At 40.7% G+C, this 11488-nt stretch overlaps 1 protein-coding gene and 1 non-coding gene across 2 annotated transcripts in view; one reads left to right on the top strand and one right to left on the bottom strand.

The window, feature by feature from the left end:
- LOC105996998 (epididymal secretory glutathione peroxidase-like) overlaps positions 1-3560 on the top strand; it is a 4270-nt gene extending 710 nt beyond the window's left edge. The window contains exons 2-3 of the mRNA XM_013031265.1: positions 566-719; positions 3499-3560. Of these exons, the coding sequence (XP_012886719.1) occupies positions 566-719; positions 3499-3560 (216 nt within the window). The remainder of the gene's footprint in view (positions 1-565; positions 720-3498) is intronic.
- Positions 3561-10540: 6980 nt separating this feature from the next.
- Positions 10541-10613, bottom strand: Trnar-ucg. The gene has a single exon. It is a non-coding gene; the product is annotated as a tRNA-Arg (tRNA).
- Between the last annotated feature and the right edge of the window lie 875 nt (positions 10614-11488).

Raw genomic sequence — 11488 nt, 5'->3', positions numbered from 1 at the left:
TGGTAGAGCACTAGCCTTGAGCCGAAGAGCTGAGGGACAGCGCCCAGGTCCAGAGTTCAGGCCCCACGACCGGACCCCAAAAAAAAAAAAAAAAAAGAAGTTGTAGAGTTAAAGTCATAGAGACATCAGAGATCCCTAAAAGCCATGGGGACAAATAATCAGAGGACTAAAACAACTGGAATTGGAGTCAGATGTCTCGTGGTATGGTGTCAGTTCTATTCCCACACTTTTAATTGTTTTATTGATAAAATGTGTGGCTGTGACAGTAGAAGGCAGTTCAAGGTAGGATCATAATGAATACGATGACTTAGAGGCAAAAAGGAATCGAGAAGTTAGAAGCAATTCACATAGTGAATTCTCTCTTTGTGTTCTGGTAGAAAGTTACCCATCACTAACTTATAGGTAACAATACTTTCTTCTTATGCCACAATTATTATGCATATAACATGTTCTACAAAAAGGCAGCTTTGGGAATATTTTCACCTTGCTCTGAAATTAACTAGAAATTTGTACCAATGTCGAGCTGTTGTTACTAATGATATAATAATGTTAAAACATCTTCCAGATGGATTGCTACAAAGATGTGAAAGGCACCATTTATGACTACGAGGCCTTCAGTATTAATGGGAATGAACGTATTCAGTTCAAGCAGTATGCTGGCAAGCATGTCCTCTTTGTCAACGTGGCTACTTTTTGTGCTCTAACAGCTCAATATCCTGGTAAGAAGTCAGAGCTCTATGTCTTTGTGATTTATATTCTAACTCACACTTGGTTTTATGTTCTAATTGTAATCACATGCCAAAATTAATACTAATAATTGGGGTGACTTCACCCTTTGATGTCAGAAGTCAGCCAAAGATCAGGTATTGGTGGCAGATGTCTGTAATCCTAGCTGCTCAGGAAGCTGGGATCTGAGGATTGAGATTAGAAGTCTGCCTGGGAAGATAAACCTAAGAGATTATCTTTTTTTTCTTTTTTTTTGTTGGTTGTGGGGCTTGAACTCTGGGCCTGGGTACTGTCCCTGTGCTCTTCAGCTCAAGGCGAGCGCTCTACCTCTTGAGCCACAGTGCCATTTCCAGTTTCCTAGTGGTTTATTGGAGATCAGAGTCTCACAGTCTTTTCTGCCCAGGCAGGCTTTAAACAGCGATCCTCAGATCTCAGCCTCTTGAGTAGCTAGGATTACAAGCATGAGCCACCAGTGCCCAGCTTGAGATTATCTTTAATTAACCAGCAAAAAGCCAAACATAAAGGTGTTGCTTAAGTGGTAGAACTGTAGCCTTGGCCAAAAAACAAAAATATGCTAAGTGGAAATGCAAGGACCTGAGTTCAAGCCCCAGTACTGACACACAAAAAAGATTTTAAAAAAACAACAACACTTATTTGAGGTTTTTAATGCTAGTGTGTTTTGCAGAAATGAAAAAAAAAATCTTTTGCTCTCTTCCCTTCTCTCCAACCAATGATATTTATAAAATATTGCTTTTCTGCTCTCTCCCTGTTGATAACATACAACAACTACTTCTTCTTGTCTTGATTTTTGTTTAACTGACCAAGATACTCTATGCTTTTCCTTTTGGTTCTTATTTGTTTTTAGTTTTTGAGACAGGATCTTACTCTGTAGCCCAAACTGGCCAGGAGCACATGCTCCCCTTGCCTCAGTTTCCCTAGTATTGGGATTACAGGTATGTACTATTACATCCAGTAATAAAACACTTTTGAGTTCAGTCCATCCCCTCATTCTTTTAAAGCCACTAATATTTACTGGACCTTATTCATTTTCTCCATTTATAGTACTTTAAAAATCAATTTATTTCATTTCTGCTTAGCAAATAACAGATGAGGAAACTGAGGAATAGTAGTTGCTCAAGATTTCTCTTTCCTAGAGGGAGGATTGTCTGCAGTTCTGAAGACAAGCAGAAAGATATGAGAGGTCCTGAGGAACCATGTGAAAACAGAAAACAAGAAAGCAATCACTATTTTTTAAAATACGGATAGCTCATGCCTGTAATCCTAGTTACTAGTGAGGCTGAGATCTGATGATCATTGTTCAAAGCCAGCCCAGGCAACAAAGTCTCTTATCTACAATTAACTACCAAAAAACTGGAAGTGGAGATGTGGTTCAAGTAGTAGAGCACTAGCCTTGAGCAAAAATAGCTCATGGACAGCTCCCAGACTCTGAGCTCAAGCCTCAGGACTAGTGAAAGAAAGAAAGAGAGAGGGAAGGAAGGAAGGAAGACTAACAGGAGATACCCACTGAATAAGCTAAATCTGAGATCTGAGTGGAGTAACCAGTGCTACAGTTGAAACGTGCCACCGTTAGCAAGAGCAAAAAATGTTAACAAAAGTGATTACAGACATCTGAAGAGACAGGATAGAACACTTCTAGAGAGTGGTAAAGGCAATTGGAGATTGAGTTTTGGCACAGCACCAAGGATTTTTAGGTAGAATGCATCCTGACTATCCTGAAGATGTTTAAACAGCATCAGGAAGCTCCGCTTGAAATTTCTCTGTTTTGCCTCTGCTCTCTGCTCAGAGCAAGTCAGTCTCCTTGACATTGTCTTTTCCCTTTAGGAAAGGAAGACTCAACCTATCAATTAACCAATCAGAAAAGGAAAACTGATGAGCAGTGATGTTCCAACCCCGCTTTGTCTAAAACTCACTAGGGTTTTGAGTAATAAAAATGTTCTGGGCCCCCTCGCAGAGGAATGGGGACAGAAACCTCTCTAAAATGGGGACTTGGGCATTCCTGTTTTTAATGATGAGTCTTTAGGTGATTACAGTATACTGCACCAGAGTATAGGGCTGTAGAGAGTCTGTCTGTAGACCTAGTATCTAACAGCCATGCTACTCACAGCCTGATCTAGAAATGTCTCCCCCTCCCCTTCCTTCTCTGTAAAATGAGTCACCCCAGGGATCTTTGTCTACACTGAGGGTCATAGGCCAGGCCGCCATGCTATCCCTTTTCTAACTGCAGAACTGAATGCACTCCAGGAGGAGCTGAAGCCCTTGGGCCTGGTCGTATTGGGCTTTCCCTGTAATCAGTTTGGAAAGCAAGAACCAGGAGAAAACAAGGAGATTCTTCCTGGGCTCAGGTAAGTGCCTGCTTGGAACCCAGTAGGAAGCTACTTGTCGCCTTGTCCTGTTTCCACAGGGCCTTCCATCTTGGGAACCTTCTGGCTAGGGAGTAGATTTAACAGGCTCAAGGTTATCTGCAAGTTGATTTTAACTATGGCCTGTGTGCTGCTGATGTCTCTGATTATGTCCAGAGATTCTCTCTCCGTCTTTGGCTGACACCTGAGTGGACGGTAGAAATCCAGAGAACAGAGGTACTTGGCACAGAGAAAAACAAAGTGAATCAAGAAGCCCAGAGTCCCCGCCTACCCTTATTCTCCTCCCTCCTCCCATCTCTTGTCTCAGCCCCTCTCTGACCTTTCAGCCACTTTCAAATCCCCGGGTCCCATTACAATCACTTGCCTCCTGGGAACATTTGGCTTGTTGCAGGTATATCCGGCCCGGGGGAGGATATGTACCTAATTTCCAGCTTTTTGAAAAAGGGGATGTGAATGGTGAAAAAGAACAGAAAGTCTTCACGTTCTTGAAGGTGAGTGAATTACCGCCCCTCCTTTTCCCTATGTTCTTGTCTGTTTTTGGAGATAGTCATGCATTGAAACCCAAACTGGCTTTGAACTCACTCTGTGGCTCTGGCTGACCTTTCCATCCTTCCACTTCAGCCTCCCAAGTGCTGGGATTACAGGCATATACTATCATACACAGCTCTCTCCTAATAGTCTTAGCACAGAATTGGTATGATGTGGCTAGGATTACAGGAATATGCCACCACATACAACTTTTCTCTAACATTCTTAGCAGCTGATGTGGTGGACTGGACCCTAGGGATGCTGCCTGGAGTTGGAATTATTAATATGGATAAAATCTCCAGATCAGCATGATGACTCGCATTTAATGTTAGCCTTCATGGTATAGTGTGGAGTAGCAATCTCTTGCCCTTTAACACTCATTCATTCATTTAAGGAATATTTAACATGTTTGCTATGTATAAGGCAAACTAAATAAAAAGAACATTAACATGAAAAATACAACATCGTGTAGTGGGTACCTCATTTAACATTGACTTTTAGACACAGACTTTGCCAGCACTGAAAAGGCCCCAAAGATAACTAGCGTGAAGTATACCTAAATACTGGACGATGAACCAATACCAGTGCACTGGTAACATTTTCCTATATCCTTAGTAGGTTGAAGAAAATAGAACAGTGTGAAATGAGGGCTCACAAAGGACTGGGAGCATGGCTCGAATGATTGAGCACTTCCCAGGCTTGACCCAGAGTTCAAATCCCAGTACCTTTGGAAAAAGAAGGAAGGTACCATAAACTAAAGACTTCTAACTTATAAGGCTTCCCTTACCAGATTACAATGTTATCATGTGTAAGTGTATGTGTGTGTGTGTGTGTGCACGCATGGGTCTGTTGCTTTGTGCTTGCTAGACAAGTTCTCTTCCACTTGAACTACACCCACTGCTCATATTGCTCTTTCTAACATTAAGTGATGTTGTCTTAAATTTTTTTCTTATTTGATAAAATGTTAATAATTATTAGTCATTCCCAAAAAGAAATTGATCAAAATGCTACTGACCTGGGAAAGCACATTCTAATCCAAATCAATCACTTTGTCTGAAAGAAAAATGAAACCTGGAGAATTGATATATCCTACATGACATGATTATATGATGGGACCCTGGAGTCAAAATCAGAAAGAGCAGATTTCAGTTCTAATATCTGCAAATTCTTGATAGATGCCATGGTGGTAATTAGGAGAATTTACGGCATTTACTAGGAATCACAGGAAATTAACATGTCCAGCATAGAATGGATAAAACTACGTTGGTCATGAGAGAAGAGGAATGATGTTATTGTCTCTTTTCTGTCTCTCTCTTCAGCACTCCTGTCCTCACCCCTCTGAGACTCTAGGCTCATTGAGACATATATCCTGGGAGCCTGTAAAAGTCCATGACATCCGCTGGAACTTTGAAAAGTTTCTGGTGGGACCTGATGGAGTCCCTGTCATGCGCTGGTTCCACCGGACTGCAATCAACACAGTCAGGTTAGACATTCTGATGTACCTGAAGCAACTCAAAACTAAACAGGAAGGATGAGTTTTGAGCAGAAGCCATCTTGCTTCCCATCTACAGACCTGTGCTGGAAAACTTCATCTTCTCATCCAACATTTTTCTAAACAGACTCTACTTGACTAAGTCACCTCTATAACTGCTGAAGTTTCTACCCTTTACCAAGTAGATAGATTTCTATTTAGACAGCTATTGATATTCCTCTTTGAAAGCATATGTGGATGAAAAATAAAATAATAGAATCCCTCTGTTAAAAGATTGAATCATGCCAGGTGCCAGTGGCTCATGCCTAGCTAGCTATTCAGGAGGCTGAGATCTGAGAATCGAGCTTCAAAGCCAGCCCAGGCAGGAAAAGTCCATGAGACTCTGATCTCCAATAAACCACAAGAGAATCGGAAGTGGTGCTGTGGCTCAAGCAGTAGAGCGCTTTCCTCAAGCTGAAGAGCCCAAGGACAGCGCCCAAGCCAGAGTTCAAGCCCCACGACCGACCAAAAAAAAAAAAAGGATTGAATCATTCATAGCTACTAAAAGAAGACTATCCTTCCAGGAGAATGGCTCATATCTCCAAGAACTCTTTAGCCATTCTGAGTCCTCCTCTCTCTACCTGGAGGATGTAGAAATACTGATGAAGTTATATGATATAGCTTGTGATTCCTAACATTTTTGTTTCCTAGAAAAATTATGTATTGTCCCTTCCGAAGGCTTCATCCAGGATACTCAATACTTGTCATTCTCCTGTGGGGATAAGGGAGAAGCAGAGAACGCTGATTCACCTAAAAGGAAGGCATTCCCATGTTGTTGAAAATGGGACTTCCTTCTGTTTAGCCTTATAAAAATACTTTGTGTTAACTTACTACCTGATCTTTTAGCATCTTCAGGTTATGACTTCTGGATATTCTTTTATCTTTGGAAAGATGAGATTTTTTTTTCCCTTTAATCCAAAATGTTTTAGCTTTAGAATCAACTTGTTACTTCTCCAATAAATTGTTTTCTGCAGGATCTAAGATCTCTGTGGTGGTGTCTGTTTAATCTTATATTACACTTGGACTCATCTTCTATTTATTTATTTGCTTTTTACTCTTTCTTTTTCTTTTGTACTAGTACTAGGGACCTATGTTCTGTTCCTTGGCTTTTTCAACCAAGACTAAAGCTGTACCACAGCACCACTTCTGGCTGGCTTTGGTGGTAAATTGGAGATCAGAGTGTCAGGCTTTCCTGTCAAGGCTAGCTTTGAGCTTTGTTCCTCAGATCCCAGCCTCCTGAGTAGCCAGGCACCCAGCTTTGAACCCAACTCCTCCTCTTGCTTAGTTTACCAGTGATGTTATAATACCCTGATTACACAAACTAACCCAGACAGAATGATTTGCCATTCCAGATATTTGGAAAGTTGTCACCTAATGATTATCAGCTGTCTTCAGGAATTGCCTCAGGCCAATTTTGTCTCTTGAGATACCTGATGCCTTTTGTGCTTATATTCCATCCCAGTTTTCCCCTTGGATAGACTCTGCTTCCCTTTCTAGCCGTGTATTCTATTCTCTGACCAGGATAACAACCAAATTCAAAATGGAACCTACTAACAGCCCCAGGTGTTAACCCAGAAGTAAATCGGCATAGTAAGCTTGCTAAATAAATGCTCCACCACAGAGCTAAATCCTCAATAACTCTCTTAGATTCTGTTTTGTATTTGTTTTTACTAGTCCTGGGGCTTGAACTCTGGGCCTGGGCACTGTCCCTGTGAGCTCTCTACCGCTTGAGTCACAGCTCCACTTCTGGTTTTCTAGTGGTTTTTATTGGAGATAAGAGTCTCACAGACTTTCCTGTCTGGGCTGGCTTTGAACTGTGATCCTCAGATCTCAGCCTCCTGAGTAGCTAGGATTACAGGCATGAGCCACCAGCGCCTGGCTCCTGAGCTTCTTGTATTCAAGGCTAGCCCTCTACCACTTGACCCACTGTGCCACTTCTGCATTTTCTGTGGTATTGAGGAATAAAACCCAGGGTTTCATGCAAGCTAGGAAGGTACTCTAGCCTTGAGTGATGAATATCTAATTATGGTGACTCCGGAGGCATAATGCCAAAGGGCACTGCAGGCAATGCCAAGGTTTTACTGCCCTCTAGCCTCTACAAAGGGAGAGAACATATTAAAGTTAAAGGTCTCTTTAAGGACATATATTGTGACAAACTATACCCAGACCTCTTCAAGACTCTGAGCCCTTTTGATGACTGGTTGCCAACACTTGGCACAAATATTTGACAATTTTTTTCCTAAAAAGAAAGTCATTCACTGTACTAAATTTTATATATAAAAAAAAAACAACAACAAACCATCATAATCTCAGGCTCAGCCTTCAGGTACATAGAGAAATGACTGGTTTCTTGACTAAATAAAGGTGATGGTGGTTTTTAGAAGTTATTTTGGTAGATAATTTCCGTCCTGTTTTCCTTTCTTCAGTCTTTTTCCCATTCCTACAGCTTCCTCTGGGATTTTTATCACCATTGTAAGATCATGATGCCTGTAGACATGACTAAGATTCAAGAAATGAGAAAAGGATTTGACCGGTTACAGCCTTAGAGTAGGGACTTTGTGTATGCCATTAAACTTTTTTTAATGTATTGTTACTGTAAAGGTGATATACCTGACATACATAACTGTAAAGAGTACATTCTTTTCAGATAGTGTCACCATCTTCTCCTCTCTCACTCTCCCAGCTTTTTCTTCCTGTCCCCACCCACATGTTATACATAGTGTCTAGTGAGCACCACTGCTAATTTACTTACCAAGAGGTACCATGGACTTATCAATAAGGACTATTTACAGTATTGTTGATAACCAGTCATCAGATGTCTCATGGCCATGAGACAAAGCATGTTGCTTTGTAATGTGATTTTACGCTAGCTTTCCTCACAAGGTGAAGCCTATTTCTCTCCTTGTATGTTGAGTTGTCTTGTGATTTTCTTTGACCAACACAATGCTGTGCAAATCGTGTATAGAAGTGATGTGGGAGTTTCAAGGTTGGGCCACAGAAGCCTTTCGATTTCCTTCTTTCCTCCCCTAAACTTATCCTGTGAAGAAACCCCATTTAGCCTCTTAGAGGGTACACATGCAAAGAGAAAAGGTTCCAGCCATTTCAGCCATCCCTGCCAATTTATAGGTAGCAACCTCCACACGGTGAGTTGAGATTATATTAGATCATCCAATCTAAGTTACAGAAAGTCCCCAACTAGGACCATGAATGCTGCCAGACAAATGCATTCACATGAGCAACTGAGACAAAACCCCCAACAGCACTGATCCGCTAACTGTACCCCAAATTGTTGACCTGCAGTGTTGCCAACAAGAAATAAAATTATGGGCTGGAAGGTGGCTCAGTGGTAGAGTGCTTGCCTTGCATACATGAGGCCCTGGGTTCGATTCCTCAGCACCACATAAGCAGAAAAAGCTGGAAGTGGCACTGTGGCTCAAGTGGTAGAGTGCTAGTCTGAAGAGCTGAGGGATAGCACTCAGGCTCAGAGTTCAGACCCCACGACCAACAAAAAATAAAAAAGAAATAAAATTACTTAAAGCCACTACATTTGAAGGAGACATGTTATATAGATATACATGATGGACATAAACATTTAGCACAGTTCTGAGCACAAAGTTAGAGTCTAAAAGTCTGAAGACCCCAAGATTGTGAGGTATCCTGAGTTATTGAACACTGCAGTTAGCTTCTGGCTCCTTAAGTGCCTTGCATCAAGTTCAGTGTTCCTGTCTTGGACCCAGAGCCTCTAGATCTCTAAAGTGAGAGGAAATATGAATGAGAAAATGGGGATTGCATCCCACATACTTGTCAGACACTTGTGTGAAGATAGTTAAAATAAAGATTGAAATCTGTTTCATAGATAAACTTAACTATCACATTCTAGGGTTTATGTAGAATGGAAGAAAAAGGCTTTTTAGATATAAAACTGGATAAAAGTTTTAAAGTCCTTTATTGGGCTGGGAAGGTGGCTCAGTGGTAAAGCGCTTGCCTTGCATGCATGAGGCCCTGGGTTTGATTCCTCAGTGCCACATAAGCAGAAAAAAAAAAAAAAGCTGGAAGTCGTCTCTCAAGTGGTAGAGTGCTAGCCTTGAAGTGAAGAGCTGAGGGACAGCGCCCAGGCCCAGAGTTCAGGCCCACCACTGGACCAAAAAAAAAAAAAAAGTCCTTTATTTTCTCAGGTGTCACATGGTTTGTCTCTGTATTCATTTTAGGCTGATAAATCCTTTATATTGTAATAGATCTAGCATAACCGATAACTTACCTTTGTAGAATTGTATCACTTGCAAATAATGCCACTTTTATTTCTTTTCCAACCACCTTCTCTTTCTTTTCTTCTCAATTTGCCTGCAAAAGGCAATGAATGAGGTACACAGGGCAGTCTTGACTAGAAGTTGTGAGAGCTGGTACTGCTAATTTGTGACCAATCTCAAACTGAATGTTTCAATCCTGCATAAGCATATTTTAAGATTAATCCTAATCTTAAAAATTACCTTATTATATGTATATTATTTACCATGTTAAAGAAATTGTTTTCTTTTACTAGGATGCTCAGAGATTAGGATGAAAAATTATTGAATGCTGTTTTTTTTTCAATTAAGGTAATCACGTGCAGGTTTTTTTTTATTCCTAATATGCTTAATTAGAATGTTTTATTTTCTAAAGATAATCTAAGCTTTCATTCTTGGTATAAACTTGAGATCAAAATGATTAGTCATTCATGTTAGACATAGCCAGTTCCTTTTTCCTACAGCATAATCTTTGTCCACGTTATCTAAATACGCGGATGCATCTTGCCGGACTCTCCTCTTCTGGAGAAGCTGTTTCCTGTCTTCTCATTTTCACCTGGCTTTCTTTTTCTGCTTTCCGTTTAAAGCTGTTTCTCGGCTTTTGAGGATAGAATAACTCGCCCAGCAGGGTGGAGGAATGCTGGAGGAGACAGTTGCAGCGCGTAGCCTCGACACCCACCTGAATAGGTTCTTCAAGTCCTTTGGAATGTGGTAGTTTCCTTTCGAGAGAGGGCGGTATTGAAATGAAAATGACAAAGTTCTCAAAATGCAGAAACATAAATACCTCTGCGCGTTAAATATCTAATCTATACTGATCGACGGAAGAATGGGTGGGTCCCTGAACGTGGTGGGGGAATAGGGGTGGTGTCCTTTATTTTGATGCATTTGGGCTCCATCTACTGAGCCCACGCAAGCCATTACAAGTGTGGCTCATGCTCCATCCCCTTCAATCACATTCAATACCACTCTCCCCGCACCCAGTTATCTTGGCAAAAGCTGAAGTCCCCACCTTTTACATTCCGTCGACCTCATATTATTTGAAAACCAATAGCAGAAAGTTCAAGTTCTGAGAGAATAGGAAAAGGTTACTCCAACCACGAAGGGATTCGAACCCTCAATCTTCTGATCCGAAGTCAGACGCCTTATCCATTAGGCCACGTGGTCCCACACAAAGAGACAGATGAAAAAGTATAATATGTGTCTTCAATTTTGGCAGTTGGACCATTATATGCTGTTTTATGTAATTTTAATAAAATGACAAAATCTTTTAATTTTTATTTCAAAGATCCTGCAATTACTCATAAAAGCAAAATAACCTCCAACTTTACACAATAACAGGACAATGTAAAATGCAGCTTCCAAATTTCTCCAGATGCCTACCTCTAACACAAAACTTTACACGAAAAGTTTGTGCAGCACCACAATGCCTCTGTCATACAATAACATGAACTGTAAAGAAAGAAAGAAAAGCATTAAACATCCCATGGTAATCATGGATAGCAATACTCAATTTTCAGTCAAGATTGAGACACAATACGAAATAAGAAAATATTTTAACACACAAAAATGATCACCAGGAAGCTCAATAGTTACAAATTTGAAAAAAAAAACCTAAAAGACTCTATTTAGAATTTGGAACACATGGATAATACCAGAAATTTCCACTTCTATTCCTTATAAGGAGGAAGTAGCCAACATCACACAAGTCACACTGATTCATACTAAACTGAACATACTCAGTAATGTGCCCAACTCTATTCACCCTATGTGTAGGATCCCCAATAAAATCCCCACATCTTTGTTACTGGAGAGCATTGCTTTGCAAAATCCCCAGTGTTATTCTTACTTGAAATAAAATTTTCTCCCCTATTTTATTTCCTAGTCCAGCTTTTCTAGCTTGCACTCACCAGAATGTGAACTGAGATATGGTGGTGCACACTGGCAATCTTAGTTTGGGAGTCTGAGCTAGGATTGAGAGTTTCAGGCCAGCTTGTGCTGCACAGAGTTCCAGATCTGTTTTAGTTACATAGGGAAAGTTG

Source organism: Dipodomys ordii, unplaced genomic scaffold (genome assembly GCF_000151885.1).
Source record: "Dipodomys ordii isolate 6190 unplaced genomic scaffold, Dord_2.0 Scaffold138, whole genome shotgun sequence".
Taxonomy (NCBI): domain Eukaryota; kingdom Metazoa; phylum Chordata; class Mammalia; order Rodentia; family Heteromyidae; genus Dipodomys; species Dipodomys ordii.
Note: the sequence above shows the minus strand (reverse complement) of the source record. Positions and strands in the feature narration are given on the sequence as shown.